Raw genomic sequence first — 22,261 nt, 5'->3', positions numbered from 1 at the left:
GAGAGGCACCCTTCACCCATTTCATCAGTCCGATGCGTCCTAGATGGGCCTCAGAAGCCTGTGATCAATAACGTCTCTGCAAACGGTAGAAGCAGAAATAAATGAACAATGTAACGGCTCCCGTCCTGTGGCCCGTATCAGGTTTTTGTTTGCACGTGTTACGTAAAATTTCCTGTTACATGTGTGTATCCTGAAATCTAGATCTAGATCTAAAGATCTAGTTTCAAATAAAATTAAGAAAAAAGTAAATAAAATGACAACAATGAATGCCTGGTATTATTTTCAAGACATAATAATATCTTGGCTCAATGCCAATCAGTGATCTACTAAGGCAAGACACACACACACGCATACACACGCACACACACGCACACACACGCACACACAAAACTGTGTGCAAATCAAATGTCTGTTTCCTTTCTCTCTCTCTCTCTCTCTCACACACACACACACACACACACACACACACACATACGCACACTAACGCACACACATCCCCTTCCACCATCATGAATAAACCATACTGTGTCTATGAGTCATATACCACCCCCACATCCCTCTCTAACCCACTCCCCCTATTTGCCGCTGCAAGAGTAAAAACGCTAATTAACGTGATGGCTAGCTGCAGCTCCTGTCAGCAGCTTGTGGGGGCCTCTCAACCAGCCAGGCTCCACTGGTCTCTGGTTTTAGCAGCTCTCTCTCCCCAGCCGCCATCTCTGGAGAACCGGGGCCCCTCATTCATATTCAGCCCCAGTCGCAGGCACCTGGAAGCAGCCAGCACCACCACCACCATCACCATCACCACCACCGCACAACCCCCATAGTGTCTATCACCAGCGACCCCGTCAAGCCCACCTCCTGTCAATTCTGGATCCCCCCGATGCTGGTACAATGTACCCACAAACTTGCCCATTACTGCACCCCCATACACACACTCAGTGCAATTACTCCGTTTTCTTAAACTAGAATTCGATTGGAAAACAAGCCCGGACTAAAAAAAAAAAACTCCATCTAGGAGATGACACAACCCAACTGATGGGTTGAATCACCCAACGGTGGCGAGAGGGAGAGAGAAGGAGAGAGGGAGAAAAAGAGAGAAAGAGAGAGAGAGAGAAAGAGAGAGAGAGAGAGAAGGGGAGGAGGGGGCTGCGTGCCTTGGTGGACTAGCTCTGTAACCATGACAACGCAGCCGGGAGAGCAAGAAACAGGAACATACAGAATCTGTTTCTGCTGAGACTTGCACATGTGGCACAGTGCTGCTTTTCCTCCGAGAAGAAATGAAGGGGAGGCTTGTGTGTGTGTGTGTGTGTGTGTGTGTGTGCGTGTGTGTGTGTGTATGAGTGTGTGTATGTGTGTGAGTGCGTGCCTTGTGTGTGCTGAAGCCCTTATGAAACATACATGCCTCCTGCTTCTCCAACCGAACTCACTCGCCTGTGCTAGTCACTGAGTGAGTCACGGCACAAAAGACATTATGGTGAAACTGAAGAACACAACCCAGTGTTTAGTGGCAGGATTTTGTCTTTTTTTTTTTTCCCCCAGCTACCGAGCACAAAGAGGTGGAGGTTGGTACGCAGCATGAAGAGAAAAGATAAAATAGGAAATATACAGGGTAGAAAGGGCAAAATTTCCCTCCACAGCCGTTGCTTTTGCCTGTTTTCTCTCCCTGTGCTTCTCCTGCCGCTCCCCTTCTGCCTGTCTTTTCTCTTTCCTCTCGCTCTCTCTTTCTACAGGCTCAGTCTAACCTCCCCCTCCCCTTTCCTCAAGGGAATAAAGGTCGTAACGCAAATGATTACTCAAACCCGAGTTGCCATAGAAACGCAGTCATGTGACTAGAGCAGGCATGCATAGACCACAACAAAGAGGTGGATCAGGAACCAGCGCTGGAAAGAGCTGTAGCTCGCCTTACTGGTGCCTCAGTGCATTTCACTCAAATTCAAGCTTTTAAAAATAGGCGAGCAGCATGAAACGCAGGCGGAGAGAGGCAGAGAGAACGGCACTCTAAAGAGCTAGGACGAGAGGCTGTAATGAATCTAGGCTGTAACACTGCAGTGTGCCATATATTCTACCATTCACTAGCATACCAAGGGTGTGTCCTATTCATCATGTCCTTCTTGGAGGCAGAGCTCAGGCGCCAGTTGTCTGGAATTTCTGTGAAATGGCGTCAGTTGTAGAAATGTAGAGGGTGGTGGATTTGTGTGCTTCTAAAATAGGAGTTGGGGTACGGAGCTGGAACTTTTTGGTGTGCTGCACTTTCAAATGATTCCTCCTCAAAGAACAAGAACAGATTTGTGCTAATGTGGCACTAGTCTGAGCTGTTTTCTCTCCAATAAGATTTATAAAACAGGGACATCTTAACTTGAAAACTCTTACTGGTGTGTAGGAAAACACATTCTGGAATGTGGTATCTACGCAAAAAAACATCCAAGAGACGTATAAAATTGTATAAAAGTGGAGAAAAAGTAAGGTTACATTGGAAAAAGACAGTTTTTCTCTATTTTCCGACAAGTACTGAATGTGAGTCCAGACCACTGGATATCTAGCAGAACAACACACAAGAAAAGCCTGAAGCTGACTGAAACTGTAAAGCTGGTGTGCGCAACTGTCAGAATGTGTCAATCTTAAGGAGGAACCAACACCTGGAGCAGACTGGGAAGGTGGCCTGCCCCGACAGGATTCAGTTAAACTGCATCCAATCCACCCCCACTGAGATTAGTCCTGTGCTCTGGGTGAACCCAGCGACCTGCGGCCATCTCTCAGAGACCTACCCAAACCCCCCACGAGACACACACACACACAAACGCACACACACACACGCACACTTCTCCACACTCATTCAAAACCCCCAAATTTAAAAGTGCCTGAGCCAAAAAAACAGTTGTCTTATAAAGTCAAGTGCCTAATATGTTGAGGTTCTCGCATTAGCATTACCAGCCATTACTTTTGGAGAGCTCCATCAACACAAGCAGAGCAGTAGGACGGGGTAAATTTTTTTCTGATGAAGTCACCACATCTGCGGCTATGAACACTGTGTTTCAATGTCTGCGCTCTCTTTCTCTCTTCAGTTTCTCTCTCTCCCACACATTTGAATCCACGCTTTGCCTTCACACCAGCAAACATAGGCAGCAACGCAGATGCACAACACACAATCTAAAGGTGCATGTGTGTGTTTCTGTGTGTGTGTGCGTGTGTGAGCCCGTCACTGACTGCTGGACATTTCCCTCCAAAGTCCATCTCAACTCCCATGAGGCTTCAGGCAGCAGCTGAGCGTTCAGTGATGTCTGCAATTATCCCGTGTCTAGACAATGTCTAGTGAAAGACACGGAGATCCACGTTCTGCACAGGCTGCGCTCTATAGAAGAAAAGGCCCAGAGAAGAGCACAATGTCTTTCAGCTGGTGACGTGGTGGTAAATGAACATTTCAGGGCCAGATGAGGAACTCAACCAACCAGACCTTGCATGAACAAAAAAAAAAAAACAGCTTTATTTTGAAATTATTCAACCGAATTTCAAATTAAAGCTGTTTTGGTTCATTTTTATTTTAGGAAAATGGATTTTCTCTCCATGTTTTATTCTCTTGCTACATTGCAGTAGAACATTTCTTAAAGTGGTTATGGCCCAATTACTTTGTTTTTTAAAAAGGATTTGCTCTCCAGCTCATGGCTCATGCTACATCGCAGTACCACATTTCTTTTCTAGCGCCTCTTATTTTTCTGATTTCATCTCAGTAAGTTGACTTCTACTTTGACTTATTAGACTGAAATCAGATTTTTGTGGCTTTATCCTTCAAAACATCTACACCAGCATGTGCTTTTAAATGTTCTCAAACTTTAGTTTGTATTTCTTAAGCATGACCTGAATCGGGCTTCTGCATCCTTCAGTCTGTAGTGCTGAAAATGAACTGAAGAACTTGACTACAAAGAATTAGAGAGATTATTTAAAGACACAATACCTAACTGAGAGAAAGAATGGGCAACATAGCAAGCATGTTACATAAGGTTTTTATTTCAAAATGATTGTGTTTACTTTGTTGACTTTAAAGGTGCAGTATGTAGATTTAGAGAAGAAATTTTAATGAGAATAGAAAGATCTCCATTGATGCTTAACTAAGTAAATAAACTCTCTTTGTTTCATGACTTAATAAACTGAACAAACAAACTGACCTTAAAGGAGAACACAATTTCATACTGTTTAACTTAGTTTCTAAGTGGCGGACCCTGCCACCTCTCAAGCTTCAAACAGTATTCTGGGACCATAGAACAGAGAACAGCTTGTTTATTCAGTTATGAAAAAAAACCCAACCCATTTGTATTATTACCTCATTATTATTGTACATATTAAGATCCTGAGTTTAGAGTTTTTATCCAAAACTACATAGTGCCCCTTTAAAGCATCTTAGAGTGTTCATTTGTCCAAAGTTCTGAGCCGTTTGCCAACCTCCAGAAAACAAACAGGTTTTAGTTTCCAAAAGACATTATCAGGATCTTATTTTGGAAGAACTTGCCTGTATGAAAAGATGACTTGAAGACAATAAAAGAGCTACAGAACAAGCAAAAACACACACACAAGCTGGAAGCAAGCAGTCGAAAGATACAATGGGCGAATGCCGGTGAAAGAAAAGGCTGTGAGAGAATGAGCAGGTGTGGTGGGAAAGACCCATGGGCTTCAGGGAGAGAATAGATCAATAACTAATTTCAGTACCGAGCTTCACTCGCACAGTTTTCCAATAAAGGCTGGATGGAGAGTACTGGCTTAGCCCTCCCCCCACTATCTCTATTCTATCGCCTTGTACAAGCAGGGATTGGACTCGATGGATGGAAGAAGCCTGTTTTTTTTTCCTCCCAGCATTGTGATTGTTGGTTGGGTGGATTATGTTCCTACGGCTAGTGTATTGTATAAATGTAATCCAACGTTGCCATTCCCATTTCCATGCGTCCTCCATGAGTGCTCTTGCAACCATTCCACCTATACCATCTCTAACTTTTTCCCTCTCACTGCTCCTGCAACCCCCTCCCTCCCTCCCTCCCTCCCTCCCTCGACCAGGGCCAGTGTTGAGGTTTTGTCAAGAGATTGAGACAGACAGGAGAGTGAAGCGTGTGTCATGCAGGGCTGCTGCTGCTGCTGCCGAGGCTCTACTCCTCAGAGGCTGTGACCTAGATAACCAAGAGGAGCTGGAGCGCTCGCAAGCCTTGGAGCCACTCCAGCTTCAGCAATGTCAGGAAGGGGTTAGTTGTGTAACACAATGTCCTATTTAGTTTGCTCGTCACACGCACATGGACGCAAACACATATGTACCCTATGGTGTTCCTGTACCATCATAGCACATTTTATTTAAGGCACCAGAGACAGGGTGTAAAGAATCTTGGGTTTTTTTTCTCCGTATATATAAGGAAGCAAAAGAAAAAGAAAGAAGCCCTAAATTCATCTGAATTTAAACATAGGCATTAAGAAAGCTTCGTAAAACTTTCCACGCCAGCAGCCACTGCAGCTATGCCACAGTAAAAACATATACAAGCACACTCTTTCCTGGTGTGGGTACCATTTTATTCCTGCTTCTTTACTTTAGCGTTCACTCAACTGATGTTTTGGTGTATGAAAACAACCACGAGGTAAATACATAGCTCCAAATATTCCTCTAAAGCAGGTGAGTTTACTGCCCCTACCTGGTCAGGTACAGGCAGCAATATGTCGATAAATATAAAATAATGTCAAGCTGTTCTTACAGGGTATAACAGCCTCACAAAAAACTGATGTTGAGACACACTGCCGTTTATTGGTCCCCTTCAAATGTACAAGAAAGATACACAACTTCCACGATACAGCATCATTATGTTGAGGAGATAAAATATAGATGGAGCCTCCTGCGCTGGAGCAACTGTAATAGGCTGCTCTGTGAATAAGTAAATCTTTGACCCCGACATCTGAGCTGCTCGTGATATGCAGGAACAACACTGCCATCTGGTGGCTTTTATTGTGTATTGCAACTTCTTTCACACATGAATATGGTTTCGTTGACTGTACAGCAGTTAAACCATAACAGTGAAAACTTAGTTACAAGTCAAAGGCTAATTTGTACACTTAATCAATTTGTGTCTTAAAGGAACATATCAACCGAAAGTGAAGTTGCAGTTGTTTTCTACTCAACCCCATGTTGATGGAAAGTGCGGTGCAGTTTCATTAAACATTTCTGGTGCTTCACAGTGAAACAGCATTGCAGCTTTCTCCTAAACAAATTAAATAGCTGGGGACTTTAAAAAAAAAAAGTCACATTGTACCCTGCATTGCCAAAGGGAGCAAAAGTCCGTTTAGGAAAGTCTTGCCACTCAGCAGCCATCTTGGCAACAGCCACAGACAGTTAACAAAAAACTTTATTCCCCACAAGTTATACTTGTACTACACAGGCGTAGAGTTTCACAGCACCAATTCATTTAGTAGCTCAATCCAGAGTGCTGCAACATTTGGATACCTTCCCCTTTCTTGGTAATCTTGTGCATTCGTGTATTATCATACTCTTCTATATCTATTTTAAGTTTGTCCGCAGCCACACTGAATCAGTTCAAACTCTTGTGAATCTCAGCTGTCTTGCATTGTGATCGGTTGATATCGTTCCTGGATCAGCGGGGATAAAGCAGGCGATTGGCTTCACCGTCATCAGCCTTTTGACTCAAAATGCTTTTAGTAATTTGTTTCCTTTCTTATTTATAGCTCAATACTCTTGAATGTTTCTTTGATATGAAATAGGTATTGTTTTTTTTAAGGAGGTTTCAAATGTATTGTTTAACTGTTATTAGAAAAAAAAACTCCAGAAAGAGATCCAAAAGTGATTTAAAAAGGCCACATTTTAGCCTCTTTTTTAAACTGAAAGTTTCACTGTAGCCGCTAAGCTGAAAGTGGACCCAGTCTAAAGTGGGTCCACCAGCTCGATCACACGTCGAGGGAGTAAGTGATGTCTTTTGAAATCAATTGAGATCTCTGGTGTTCAAGAGACTTGGATTACGTTGGACAAGCTGTATGGAGCCATTTTCTGTTGTTCAGTTGTTTTTTACATTTTAAAACAAGTCTCCAGCTGGTCCAGTTGTTTCGGAGAAGCCTGTAGCGATGTTTTCACAAGGAAATGTTTTGTGGACTATAAAAAACTTCACCTGACTTTTTTGCATCAGCATGGGGATGAGAAAATAATGACTGCATTTTCATTTATGAATTACATTTTCCTTTTACGTAAACATACACACATTTGTTTAAGTTTGGCACAGACGACACAAAATGGGAAGTTAAAATGGGCCGCAGTGGATTGCTCTTTAATGTAGGTTCATTCACATTTGTTTTTCTTTTCATTTCAAATGCTACCAGCTGGCAGCTCATGCGGTCAGCGCTGGCTATGTTGGGGCTTGAAGCAGTCCCAGCCAGGCTTCGGGGTGTACGTGTGCTCAGGAAGAAGAAAGTCTTTCAGTCTGTCTGGTAAAGGCAAGGCTTTGACTCGGTCTTCCAGGGGCCAAGGCTGTAGGTGGCTCCTTATGAATGCTCGGCAAAGACATCGCAGAGCAGGAGGGTTTGCTTCGTGCTCTACTACGCGGTTGTGCAGGTCTACCAGTGCCTGAGTGTAGGGGTGAGAGTTCTGACCGGGCACAAGGAGCTCCAGCCTGGAAGGCAGATGAAGCGCTGGGATGTCTACCCTCGCCAAGTCGAGCAGCACCTCAGCTTGCTCCAGGAGCTCAGAGGCTTGACTTTGATCAGAGCACTGCTGCAGGGCGGTTTGAAGCCGCTGGAAAAGGAGGCTATAACCCGACCAACAGGAGTCGCCGTGATAGGAGCAAACCAAAGATGCTCTGCTCTGGATTATGAGCACAGCCAGAGGGAAGAGCAGGTCAAAGTGCTCCAGGCTTGTCTGAGTAAGGGAGGGCTCACCATCCTCATTCAGACAGCAGCTGGGGTCCACACCATGAGCCAGCAGCAGCTGTGTGGTTTTCAAGCAGAAGTTACCAATCTCAGCGGCGTCCTCCACGCTGGCCTCCAGGGCCTCCTTAACCAGAAACACCAACGAGGACTCAGCTGTTTCACCGTCTACAGTAGCAGCATTAACGTCAGCACCTGCAGTGAAGAAGACATCACTCAGAACCACATTTGTGAGCAAACTACAGTTATGTGCACATGTGCCTAAAAGTGAATCTGAAATAATAAGCCAGTTTATCAATAAGACTATCCCTGACCATCAATTCATGGTTATCATAAACCCAGTCCAAAGGATCTTTTTTTTTCTCCATCAATATGGCAAGTTTTTCCTCTCTCGAATCCAGAGTCTAAGGACAGTGGATCTCGTGTACTATACAGATTGTAAAGCTCATTGAGGCGATGTGATTACGATTTTTAGCTATATAAATAAATAAAGCTGATTTGATTTAACATGGTGATTCAAAAGGCTCCCCACCAGAGGGTACATTCAGGAGGCAGGTCCACTCAGAGTTTCCGTAGAGGGCAAGAGTTGTTGTTGTTTGTGATATGGAACTTTAAATCAAATCACATTTGTAACAGCGGTGTTTATTTTCCGTGAGATACCGTTTCTCTCAGTCATGCCGTTTTATTTTCATTTTTCCAAGCTGAACTTCCTTAGCTAGTCGGCCAATGTTGTTTTATGCATATGGGGCTGAAGAAGTTAAGCGATGGACATGTGGTGGGGAGACAGGGGCGCTTTCAACCTGGCACAGGGGTCTGTGTCGGTGGTAACGGGAGATGGTTTCCTCTGCAGCGTGACACAGTTTGAGATTCATGTCAGAAGCAATGGTGGGAAACACCAACGGCTACAGTGGTGAGCTAATACGCAACTGCAGTCTTACAACAACACTGAGGGGACACACTGCCTCAGATTCATAAACACTGATGTCAGTGTCCATCACAATGTTTCACTGTGGACATCGACATCTTCTCCAGTCTCAGTCCGGACACACTGGTCACTAAAATCAGATTTCATAGTGTATGTGTCACTTGCACTTTGACACGAGAAAACAGATGTTTGGAGGGTTAAATGATGGATCTCCATTTGTCAGGCTATTGTGGTGGAAAGTCACCTGTATACATAGCTACTGAAAAGATGTCAAAAACTACATGTGAATGTGTTAGTCTGGTAGCAACCGACCAAAAAATATATACAGGTGGACAGGTATGGATACCAACACATCTTCTGACTGTAATGGATTAACCCTGATCCTCTTTGACAGGATATTGAAATGACCAAAAGCAGACGATGAGTGAAGATGAAGGGAATTTTGCAGTCAGTACCTCTCTGAAGGAGAAGCTGGATGTTCTCAGTGTTGTGCACCGTGAGTCCGTCACTGCTTGCCAACGCATGGAGCAAAGGAGTTTTTCCTTGGTGATTAAAGCACAGAAATCAGTCTGCAGAATGAATGAATGTAAAAATGGATGTTTCTTGATTTAGGCACACTAATGTAAATGTACCATGTTTATCGCTTGCATTCACGTCGACACCCATATCGAGCAGAGTCAGCAGGCAGGGCAGCCTCTCCGACTCCTCGCTGGCGAGATCCAAAGGACTGCTCTCATGGATCTGCCGAGTAGATTATTTACATAAAATGCTGAGAAAATAGAGGCGATACTATGAAAACAAGAGAGGACACAAACACAAGAACAAAGTTGCCTCACCCTGTCTCTCTTTTCAATGTCTGCTCCGTGCCCGACCAGCAGCCTCACCATGTTCTGCTTGTTCCTCAAAACTGCTATGTGTAGAGGATTGTAGTAAGACACTGGGTCTGCAGAGTAGAAACAAAGATTCAGATTGAGTCTGTATCACAGGATCGGAATATAAAATCAGACGGATAAAGATTTCTGATACAACGACATTTTCTTTAGATGTGTCTGGGCAAACACACTGGATACACAACTTCCTGGTGTTATTTAAATATTAATTTTCAGATACACTGAACACTTCTCAGTATTCAAAAGTGTTTCAATACTCTTTTTCACCAGTATCAATGAACAGGTACTAGCTGCGCTCTCGCTCTCTCTTTTCTTTGAGAGCAAGTTGACACGAACAAACATTGCTTTTAAATCCCAATGTAAAGTTACAAACAACAGCATTTCTGTTTTTGGGGTGACATTAGTGTGAGGTCGTGGACAAGTGTGTAATAACTGAACACATTCAATGACAGGAAAAAAAATTGCCAATCATTTTGATCACGTCAGTCATTTAAGTAGCTGACGTATCACTGTAGCACATTAGCACTCTCTGTTCCCCAAAGATGGAATGTACACGTCAAGTAATGTGCTTACAATTTTAAGGTACTTGTAATGTCTGCTAATTATATATAATACTTTGCTCCAGTACGTTTTGTACATTGTATTTGCTAACTTCAGTTGCCAGTTACATTGCTTGGATTGTATGTTGCATCAGAGCCAAAGTAAAAGTAAAGGAAAGTTGTAACTCGTTGTCATGTTACAGCCTGGCTGCCTTTATCTTTTAACAAAGAAATCAAAATGTATTTTCCCCAATGTTGTGTCAGGTTTACCCTGTGGCACTGAAAATAGTATAAGATTTTTTTCTCTAAGGTATTCTATCAAAGTGAGAAAATCCAGTATTATAAATTACTCTTGAGAAACCACAAGCCAACAGAGGAAACGCATTCACCAGATTGCAAACACACAGCGGCAAAGAAACGCATTCCAAATAGAGGAAACACAGAAACACATATTCAAACAAATATTTAAAAGGAGAAGCAATAACAGAAACACCACAACACACAAGCAATATAACAGCTGTGAGCTACAACATTTCGGTCATATTTTGGGGCAACAAACAACAGAAATTTAATCCGCAGCATATGTGTTAACAAAATGGTGAATATTTGCTAGTGTTTTCTCAAGCTGTTGTGTGTTAGGCTCTCTCCCCCCTGTAGCCGGCAGCAATCCAATATAAAAGCAGCTAATAACCCTTCATATGTTACATAAGTGCACCTGTAACTCACTGCGGCTTCCCAGCAGCAGAGAGCACAGATTGTTACTGCAGGTGTCTTTTTTTGTTCCTCACAAATGTTCTGTTATGTATACATTATCATCAGTGCCCAGATTATTAATTGCCACATTTGGGACTGGTAACTATCATAACTACATATGTTCACGCTTCATCTCAGCGCTTCTCTGATAGCTGGCACCAGACAGCATATTTTTAAATGTGAGTGCAAAGGAATGCAAATACTCAGAGGAAATGGAACATTTTTGCATGCTATGTGGGAGCATTTGTCAGTGTTAACTTTCTGGAAAGAGGCATTCAAGAAAAGTAAAAGATGAATGACGCTGCCTCTGCCAGGATCCACTAATTATGTCCCCGGGGAAAGGCACTTTTGCTTCCACTAGAGGTCACCACAGCAGAGTTTGGATGAGCCCTGGCAGGTTTCATGACAGCAGCAAGACATGCTGCACTTTCCACCGGGAGGCTTATTTTCTCAAGTGTATATAGAGAAGTGAATATGCCCAATTTATCCTTGCAGTTCCTTGAACAAAATGGGCAAATGGAAGATCTATTCATGTTCTTGGTGCAATCTTTCATTTAATTGTCTTGATTAAAATGACGAAGTGTTTGTTCTACCAAAAAACATTTCCTGTTTCATTCCTTTCGAGGGTCATTATAACTGATCAGAATGATAACTAGAGACCAGCCGGGCTGCAAGCCAATATGTTGACGTACCCCAGGTATATTCAACTTTTTGTTCGAGAGGCCAGATTTGATTTGAGACTTTTTTTTCTGCTTTATTAGTTTTAATCTTATAAGTAGAATGCCAGTTTGACTCTCTTAACTTCCCTCTGCTTAAAAAGCCTAGGTTAAAACTTTTTAATGAAAATAATAGATGAAAATTTAATAAGAGCAATAATGTGCTCAGCCACATACTGAACAAATAAATGGGCCAAAGAATCTACTCACAAAATGGTCAAAGGGCCACATCCGGCCCACGAGTGGTAGTCGGTACTCACGGGCTGGACCGCAGCCATCATTTTGATCTCAACTACACCTGTAAAGTTTTAGGACTGCATCATGCAGAGTTGGGACACTATTGCACTGACAAAATCTGATTCTGATTCAGACAAACCTTCACATTCTGATGTACCATGTACATCTTTTTTATGAAAAGTATATTTCCCTAAAAAACTATTGTTTGTTTTTATTTTATTTTTATATTCTCGGTAATGTGCCACGTGCTATTGGCCCTGGGGCTGTACAACTGGAGATGATGAAACAGAAACAAGTCCCAGATGTAGAGGGAGTGCGACTAATGTTTACGCTTTACAGAAAACCAAATTATACTAATGAATGTTTCTGCTATTTATGCTCACATGACGTAGTTCAACTTTATTTTCTTGGCCAAACCAAACAATAAATTAACATTAAGGCTAACGTATTGTTCAGTGATTGTGCTGCACTCAATTTACAGAGGTGACAGAATTCACGGGGATCACTCAAATATGCATAAAACTGAGTGTACAAAGAAGCCTGAGTATACTTTTTCTCATCTCCAGTTGGTGTTCTTCTTTTAATTTTCGGCAGACAAGAAGGGCCTTCGTCTTCTTTTTTCTGGTCGACTAGACACGGTTAAGTGCATTTGCCAAAAAATACACTTTTGATCTTTACAAAATGGGAATGATGCATGTGTTTATTTGCATATAGAACGGGGAAGAGGGATCCAATCACCACTGGAGACACATGTGGAGACGCATGTTTATGCCAGATGGGAACAGATGCACTTAGAGGTGTCCGCTTGTGATCGGATCACTCAGAACAGATGATGATACCAGGTGGGAACAGGGCCTCAGTGTAACAGAAATGCTGATTGAGCGCATCATCCAGAATAGCTCATATAAGTAGACTGGCTTCTCCGGCTGACAGCTCCTTTTTCCATGTGCTTGTACAATGTATTTAAAGCATCCTCACACATCATTTCTCACCTTCAAAGTTTAGATCAGCCCCAAAGCGTAGAAGGATTTCAGCAGCGTACGCCAGCCCCTGCTCGGCCACCTTAAACAGAGCATAGCTGATGCCTTCCACAAACACCTCAGACTGGGACTCCCGCTCCAGAAGCTCCACCAGAGAGCTGCACAGAGCAGACTTGTGTAAATGTATGAAACGCCACCAGTGTTTCCATCAAATTGCATTTAGCACTGGCTGCGGTTATGACACAGTGGCTTCAGTGTAAATATCTACAACAGACAATTAAACAACAGAGCAACACCTTCCAGCTGACTGTCGAATAAAACTGTGGCTTCAGTATCACCTGCGATTGTGTCCACCATCTACTTCCTCCAGTCCGACCACACTCATGACAGCGTCCACCAGCGGCTGATACTCATAAATGATCCTACGAAACCCGTGGAGGAAAGGCATGGCTCCTGCGCGCTTTACCACACGAATCTTCAACCAGTAACTAAAAGACGAAACGAAACAAAAAAAACTTAAGTTAAGGACAGAGGGCGTGTCAATGTGAGAGTGGGTGCAGGTCACGTCAGATCAACTTGTCTGACGTTATCTCTCGAATTCAGCTGACAAATGTCTTTTGGAAATGGGCGGCACTTGACGCTGACTTGCTAACGTACGCGCTTCAAAGAAAATGATATCACACTAATGAGTTCATCTGTTTTTCTGCTACAAAGGCATAGTTCAACTTTATTTTTACCGGCAGCTATTTAACGTTACATCTGGCTAGCTAACTTGGGAAAGCTGCATTCATGATTTGAGAGAAAAGTTTTATTGTTAGCTAAAAGGCGAATGTTAACATCAAACTCAGCTCGAGCATTGCTAGCTCTACGTATCGCTATACACTTGGTAAATTATGAATGTAAGGTTTTCTAGATAATAAACAAGCCAAGTTAATAGAAACTCACTCTGACAGTCACGCCAGTCGTTTACCTTCAAAAGAGGAAAGCTCAACCACGCCCATATCAGTCCGACGCTGTTTTTAGTCCCCTTTAAAACGCAAGGGTAACGAAGGTTCCACTTCCACTTTGTCCTGTACGGAAGCTACAGCGACAGGATTGATGTTCTTACCTTTGAAACTATAGTTTAGTATTAACCAGTGTTGTAAAAATAAAAAATAAAATAAATACTCAAACCTCATACTTGCGTAAAAGTAAATATATGGTTTTAAAATATTACTTTTGGATTTACTAGTATGTGAGTAAAGTCCACAAGTATCTGGTAAATGTAGGTTACTTAAGTATTAAAAGTCGTTTTTGGCAATAAATGTACTTAAATATCAGAAGTACAAATAAAAATAAATCACACATAAGCTATATTTAAATGTGTGTATATTCTGTATGGTATGGGTCAACAGATTATCGTATCCAATGACTACATAAATGTAGCCTAGTACTACTAAGTCATTGTAGTGAGGTATTCTTCTACTTGACTTGAGTTTTTCTCTTCTGTTTCTACTACTCTGCTGTATAATTCCACTCCATGATATTTTTAAGACAAATATTGCACTTTTACTGTTCTACATTAATGTAATAACTTTAGTAGCAGGTTACTTTGCTTACATATATGCAGGTTACATAATGCATCAGAGCCGGAGAACTGCTTTTTTGAATTAATTTATATCATCATATATTTTGGTTACTTTATACAACGTATCTGATTTCGTCTTTGTTCTGAATTCCAATAAATTAATAAAATAATGCACTACTTTTATTCTGATACAGTATGCAATATGAAAAGTAAGTAAGTTATCAAATAAATGAATAAAATGTACAATATCTGCTTCGAAAATGTAGAAGGGTGGAAAAAATAAGTTAGCAGAAAATGTTAAGTACAAGTAGGCCTAACTCAAAACTTTAGTACAGAAATTGAGTGAACGTACTTGCTTACATTCCATCGCTGTTATTAACACCAGGTTGTCTGAAGTTGCAAGGGAAGGGAAAAGTGTAAGAATTAGGCTACTCAGCTGTTGTACTTATACATAACTCACAGTAAGAGAAACATTTACTAAGTGTGTGTCCTAATATGATGCCCGCCTATGGGGCATACATCAAAATGACACATGAAAAATTCAACAGGGTCTGGCAGATAGTGCAAGATGTTCGACCGGAGGCATACTGTCAGCTACACCGTTAGAATTTTGATATAATCTTGGATAAATGTGAACATATGTCAGACTCAATGAGTGTCCCCTGTTAGTAAGTAAGCAATAAGCATGTTTGATCATTATACAACATAATGTGTTAAATGGGTGCAGATGTCAAATTTCACAGACCATAATTCACATATACCTGCATGTTCTGAAATGTATTTAACAAACCATAATAACATGTATCATTATGTCCCTGTCTTTCAGAGATCAAGCCACTGATTAACACTGTTGTTACAGAACACATATGTGACCACCAGAAACAGTTATAAAAATGTCTTTCATCCGTATTGCACATAAGTTTCAGACAGCAGCTTTAAGATTTTTATTTATTTATTTTTTTTGACAACTGTTATGCTGACAGCATCTGGTTGCCAACAGTCGCCTTTGTCTTGTTTAGTAAAGCAACCCCTGCCGTGCCTGTGTTTGGTGACAGATGGCTCGCTTTGAGAACCGCCGAGGAGTGCTCTCGTACAAAAGATGTCATTTTGAACACATCTGTGTGTCTGATTTTGAGCACGGTATATGTTAATGACAGTGTATTTTAACACCACGCACATTGTTGCTGACTGCATCATGTTTTGGAAAAGAGTGCAAATGTCTTGCTGTGAAAGGCACATTATTTAAACTGACACATCCTTTTAAAAGTGTTAGACCAACACTTAAAGAAATGAAATTATTTTCGATTGAGCAGTGAATCAAATGAATACAAGGATGATGTTTGGTTTGCGCTTCAACATAAATGCTGCCAAAGTGGATTTTTTTAAAATTGACTTTAACAAAGGGATATTCAGTAACAAGAAAAGCAGAATATGAAGTTTCTGTTTGCTTCTGTTTGCAGCTGTTTTAGCGATAACAATTACATTTACACAACATTATACTTATTTCTAGGTTCATAATTGTATTTTGTGCTACTACTAAAATAGGTTTAAATGCTTTATTGCTCAAAAAACACATCAGCTTTGTCATGCTGTCCAGTGGTGTAGCATTGTATTCCCCCTCTGTCTGAAGTGCTCTGTTGCATCTCCTGTCTCTTTAAGGCCACCCTCCTGAATACACAGTCTGCTCTGATTGGTCAGCTCACACATGCCTGACCCATCACCGCTAACAACAACAGACCAGCTGCGCTAAATCAATTCTTAAGCTAGTTGCCAGGTATTTTTAACTTTCAAGATTTTTGACATGCACAAGAAATGACATAAACACTGAAGAAGCAAGAAAATGAAAAAGCACAATAGGTCTCCTTTAAGTTCAGAGTAAAGTGTCAGATTACATTTTGTTGAGCCAGTGTGAATAAACTGAATAACTTAGTCTGATATAATGAAACCAGTGCAGACTTATTCATTAAAATTAGATGTTTATTCAATTATTACATGTAAAGTTAAGTGGAGTTTCTGCATAAACATGTTTTTATTCAAGTGTTTACAATTCAAGTATTAGACATAAAAGCAATGCATTTTACATGGTTATTCTGTCTCCTGTAATGAATAAAGTTATTCAATTTATACACAGTGACTCAACACAGTAGAAAATCTTTGCATTAACCCTTGTGACCCTTGCATCGAATTCATGTAATATTAGATTATTATCAGATGTAATTAAAATACTTAAAGTACATGTTTTATGTCACGGTGCTGCCATGAAAGCCTGGATGTGTTTCCATTTTCAGTGTTCTGCCCCCCCCCTCTTCTCCCTCACCTGCTCCTTCCCTGTGTGTGTGTGTGTGTGTGTCTGTGGGCGTGGCAGCTGCAGCAGGAGAGTGGCACACCTGAGGAGGATCAACCCCTCATCCAGTGGCTCATGCCCTTCTCTTTGGTGTCTTCTACAGTGATCTCCAGCACAGCTCTGCTTTCTACTCATCTGTTCACCTGAGTTCTTCCACGCTGGCTCCACTCAACCCTCCTTCCCTGCCTGCCTGCCTACCTGGAAACCCTGTCATCTCGTCCACATCACCCTCCAGCACAGTTTATTAAATAAATCTTCACTTCACTACTTCCTGTCTCAGTTGTCTGCATTTGGGTCCTAAAATATAACCTCAACCGTAACAGTTTTAGGCCAATTGTTTTAATTGTATATGAAGCTCATATCTCCCTGTTGAGATTCTGTCATTTAAAATGTGTTTTTAAAGATGTTGGACTCATGAGACAGGGATAATGTCAATACTGTGACTGCAGTTGTGTGTTTTCTGTATGTGAAGTCCAGTATGCTGTATGATTGCTGACCAAATACCAGTTAATTCAAACTCTGACTTTAGGTGGCAGCAGAGTGACACAGTAGTCCACACACCCTGGTCTCTGCACTTGGAATCAATGCTCCACATCTCTTTTTTTTTTTTTTATAGAGCACATGCATGAGTGCACGATTTCGCACATGCATGAAAGCAAACATAACCACTCGAGTAAATGTCGACATGAGCAGCAACGCAAACAAACAATACTTTGAGAATCATATTGCTGTACTTGGATCTCCTCTGAGGTGGAAAACAGAATCCAGTCTTTGAATCAAGGTTGGCTTCATTCTAATTCTATTACTCTAATTATTTTCACGTCACCCGATTAATAAAGCAGTGTTCCCTAAACGGATGGCAGATTGCTCAAAATCTCTTTAATGTGGCTGAATCTCTTTTGCTATCTTCCAGCCACACTCAATTTACCCTAATTTTTTGAGCCATGTGCTCATGAATAATCTGTTCTACCTCATCTTTTCCAATCTGACACTGATTAGGTCGTAATCCTTTGTGCACACACCTGTCGGGGTTCCCTCTATTTTCTTTTCACTCTGAGGTTAATTTGAACCCTTGCCACCCAGTGGACCCAGGAGCATACTGTTTGTCAGACAACAGTAACAGTAGGTGGCAGACACATCCTGTGATTGGCCATGAAAAAAGCTGATATCAGCTTTCAGGGCCCCCTTTTCCAGTTCTGAGGTTTGCATGAGGAAAAGCTAACCAAAAAATGAAAATTAAGTTATCTACTCACCCCGACACCGATTGAAAGTCAGCTGGGGTTTCATCAACAAAACATTCCTGGAGCTTCACACTAAAACAACATTGTAGCATTCTACTAAACAAGTGATTAGCTGGGGGCTTGTTTTAAAACTGAGAAGAAATGGCACCATACAGCTCATCCAGCATAATCCAAGTCTTCGGAAGCCCAGAAATCCCAAATTGATTTGGAAAGAAACCTTACTTAGACCCCTTGACACGTGGTTGAGCTTGTTCAGCCACTTCAGAGGGGATGCGCACACTTAACGCTTTTAGCTTCTGGAATCAATTTGAGAGCTCTGTATGGAGTAATGTTACCTTCTTTTGAATTGTTTTCTTTATGTTTTTAAAAAAACAAGTCCCCAGCCACTTCAGTTGTTTAGGAGAATGCTGCAATGCTGTTTTGCTGTGGAGCTCCAGACATGTTTTGTTGACTTCAAAACTTTTTTTTTGGGAAATGCTCTTTTTACATTAAAGGAAGAGTCACAATCATGTTTTTAAGGAAAACAGTCAATTTTGTTCTGCACCTTTCTACAAGCTATAGATAAACTACATATTATACTGCCGTTCCACCAAATTGGCAGGTCTACACACGTTTTTTTTTTTTTTTTTACACCCGCTAAATTCAGGTTTTGACACCACTCCCACTTCCTGCAGGCAGTCCATCTGGATTTTTTTTTTTCTGAAGCGTTACAATTGACCATTGTGAAATAAGCACCTGTCAAATGGTGGATAAATTCTTTTGAGCCGCACAACCCTTGCAAAATGACTCATTTCAGTAACATAATTTGATCCATTCGGTCCAATAACATTCAGAGAGTCTAGAAGAGCCGCACGATTAAATTCTTTCATCCCCATTCCGCTAAACTGGAAGTTGGCTGACTCAGTCGGAAATCCACGTATTTTTTGTAGCTGGGCCAAGCAAGTTGAGCATTTTTGGAATAAAAGTCACTTAGTTTTTATAGGCTTTCCAACACAGTAATAACAAGGATGTTATCATACCTGGACACAGCCACAGAGCCCAAGTCCCATTCATTCTTATGAAAGTTGCTCAGTGGCACATGAAGCCAAAATGACTCGAACTGTCTTCCGCACAGCATCTGCACTGTGGGGCCCATAGAGCGTGCACACTAGAATTAATAATCATGCAGCTCTGCTAGACTTTCCAAATATTATTGGACCTAATAGCTCAACTTATGTTAGTCAAACGAGTCATTTCACGGGGCTTGTGAAGCCAAAAAAAAACTTCATCCACCGTTTTACAGATGCTTCTTTCACAATGTAAGCTTATTGGAAAACGTATTTTTGGTCCCTAGTGCATCACATGGTTTATTACATGGTTTGTCCACTACGAAAACTGGCTTCAAAGCCTGGCACTTGCCTCGGGGGGCCTGAGTAAAGGCACGTCCTTCAACAGACCGCTTCCCAAATTCCTTCTTTATTTATGCGGCACCACCGGATGTTAATACGTCATCACTTTGCGCAGAATTTAGCATGTTCACTGAGGTCTTGCGTTCTGAAAAAATCCGAGCCAAGCTGAGGTGACAAAAACCTACTACAGAGTCAATTGACCTGGGTGTAAATGCAGAGTCTACACATTCCCTTTGCACACAAAAGCCTGATCTTAGCGGGTTGAAGTGAGATTTTTGAGCTGTGGAAAAGGGGTACTATTTCATAAAAAAAATGTTTTACTTAAACTTTTAATTATCGATATGACCTTTAAGGAAGTTAATGAACCTCACTTGGCTCAGTGTCAATGCTTTGCATTTCAAGAGCACCGTGGTCTTCAAAACGCTTCATTTGAAACTGCTTTTGCAGAAATCCTCTAAGCCACTGCTGTGTGTATTCTCCCAGAGGAAATGGAGAAAAAACACAAGATAATTTGAATTGAGCTACTGAAGCAGGTGTACTGTTTTTTTGGCTTTAGTCTCTAAGCTTGAAATTCCACATGCCAATAACTCACAAATTCTGCACACTTTACAATGATAAAGTAATTTAACCTCTCTCAATACTGTAAACGATGAAACAATTCACTGGGATTATAGGAATCGAAGAGTAATGTTGATAGTGAAAAATCTGTCAAAAATATCACCCTTTGTGCTGTTTGTCCTTTTCCTTCTATTTAATTTTGAGCTGAATTGCAGGATGGAGGTAAAGAGGGGAAAAAGGAGAGACGATAACTGCAGTTCCATTCCTATAGCCCCTCACGGGTAAATTGGCTGTTTATTAAATTTAGACCACATCTATCAATACAAAGAACGGTATCGAAATTACTTTGTTGGCCACAAATCGTTTGCAATAGATTGAGTCTCTCCTGAAACAAGGCCATCATTTATCTGGTTCACATTTCCTCCTGAGGTGAGAGGAAGAAGGACACTATGAGACTTTCATTTGTTCCCTTGGTGATAGATGTGACCCCCTCTCGAAGCTGTGATTACGAGATCACTACATGTAAAATAAGAATCTATTAAACATTTAGACCTGTTGGTTCCCCCGTTGGATTCTCTCTATTTTTTTATCAAATAGTGCTGTCAAGGGAGTGTGAGGCATGGGAGTTCCCCAGCACCGAGGAGATTTACACAGCTGCAAAGTACTTTGGGCTATGCAAAGCTGTGTGGTTTGTCCCGAGAGGGTGATGCATAAAGGAGAAGTTAATTACTGTGGATACACAGTACTTTTTAAGATGTAATAAACCAGAACACACTTCTTTCAGTCCCTGAAAAAGCTGCTGCACTCACTGAGGTTAGAGGTGATATAATACCAGTGGTGAAGGTGAAGGTGAAGGCGGATGCAGGGAAATGATAATAGAGTGGCGGCAGGGCATTGTGGTTTGGTTTCCGTCACTTCCATACCGAGAGCTGGAGTTATCAGACCAGCAGGTCCGGGCCTAATATCCTTTTGTGCTGGCTGCGTATTGCTGAGTGAAGATTGTGGATGGAAATAATCAGCCCTTTTAAAGGTCAGGGGAAGTTAAGCACACCCAAAGTAGACCATGACACATTCCAGCTGATAAGAAATAACTGTCTGTGTAAGGAAGAATGAGGAAAGTTCACCTTGTCCCATTTATGTTATCATGATTGCTCAACTGTCAGTCAAATATAATGGCACATAGGAAGTCAACCCAACTAGAACTCTTTGCTCTGGCTAACGTAATTTGAGGCACAGAATGAACTGTTGAATGTTGTCGTCACTATAGTTTGATAGCATTTTGTCATAAATTGAATGTGGTGTAAGCATTAATATCCTGCAGCATGATTACAACTGAAAGGGTAATTTCACCCTAAATTGAAAATTCAGTTGTTTCCTCGTAACCGCCATGCTGTTGGAAAGTCTATCTGTAAAATGGCTCCATACAGCTTTTACAGCATAATCCAAGTCTCTGGAATCCCTGCGAACCCAAATACATTTAAAAAGATGTCATTTATACCCTTGATACACAGTCAAGCTCTTGCACTCTTCAGACAGGGCGCATGCTAATGCTTTAAGCTCAGCTTTAGAAACGTCTTTTCATTTTTTTCATTTTGTTTTATCTCAGGGATCTGTATGGAGCCATTTTTATATTTTGTTTGGTCAGCTACTTCCCCAGCTACTTCAGTTGTTTAGGAGACGGAGTTCTGAGGTGTGGCTCTGGAAATGTTCTGTGGGCTACAAACAGCATGTAGCAACATTAACATTCATTATGTTTTTGGCTCTTTAGATAGGAAATGTTTGCTAGCTTGTCACTAGCTTTTCCTGTGTAGCATTCTGTCAGTAGCTAGAGCTTATTTCCTGAAGTTGATTGTCTGCTGCAGCCTAACTCTACACTACGAGAGCCGTGAGATTGAACAAGCTAATTTGCGTACTGGAAAGCCAAACAATTAGCTAAAAAAACACTCTGTACAGTTGAGAGGAAATGCAAAGTTAGATGCTTATTGTTTGAGGACTCTATCCCTACTTGTACATTGGGATTCATATGTTCGATATTTTGGGCAGACAGGCAACTGCTCCGTACCAAGAAATATACTCACACAACATTATATGTATAAGGTGTTAATAAGTGAGATTTAGTGGTGTTGGAAAGTGAATTTCGTAACCCCTGGACTGAGTCAGGCTAGCTGTTTCCTTGTTTTTATTTTTTTGTGCTAAGCTAAGCTAAAGGTCTGCTGCTTGTGTTGTATAACAC

At 41.4% G+C, this 22,261-nt stretch overlaps 1 protein-coding gene across 2 annotated transcripts; it reads right to left on the bottom strand.

Moving 5' to 3' along the window:
* Positions 1 to 5,745: 5,745 nt before the first annotated feature.
* asb6 (ankyrin repeat and SOCS box containing 6) lies at positions 5,746 to 13,958 on the bottom strand. 2 transcript variants are annotated; one of them, XM_030418314.1, is made up of 7 exons: positions 13,876 to 13,958; positions 13,269 to 13,418; positions 12,943 to 13,088; positions 9,652 to 9,758; positions 9,448 to 9,556; positions 9,271 to 9,357; positions 5,746 to 8,085 (listed from the first exon to the last, which is right to left on the bottom strand). In XM_030418314.1, the coding sequence occupies exons 2-7, from the start codon at positions 13,376 to 13,378 to the stop codon at positions 7,364 to 7,366; spliced, it is 1,281 nt and encodes a 426-aa protein (XP_030274174.1). In that variant the 5' UTR covers positions 13,379 to 13,418; positions 13,876 to 13,958; the 3' UTR covers positions 5,746 to 7,363. The 2 variants fall into 2 exon arrangements, with proteins under 2 accessions (XP_030274174.1, XP_030274175.1); XM_030418315.1 differs by having other exon boundaries at positions 13,901 to 13,919.
* Between the last annotated feature and the right edge of the window lie 8,303 nt (positions 13,959 to 22,261).

Source organism: Sparus aurata, chromosome 5 (genome assembly GCF_900880675.1).
Source record: "Sparus aurata chromosome 5, fSpaAur1.1, whole genome shotgun sequence".
Classification (NCBI taxonomy): domain Eukaryota; kingdom Metazoa; phylum Chordata; class Actinopteri; order Spariformes; family Sparidae; genus Sparus; species Sparus aurata.
Note: the sequence above shows the minus strand (reverse complement) of the source record. Positions and strands in the feature narration are given on the sequence as shown.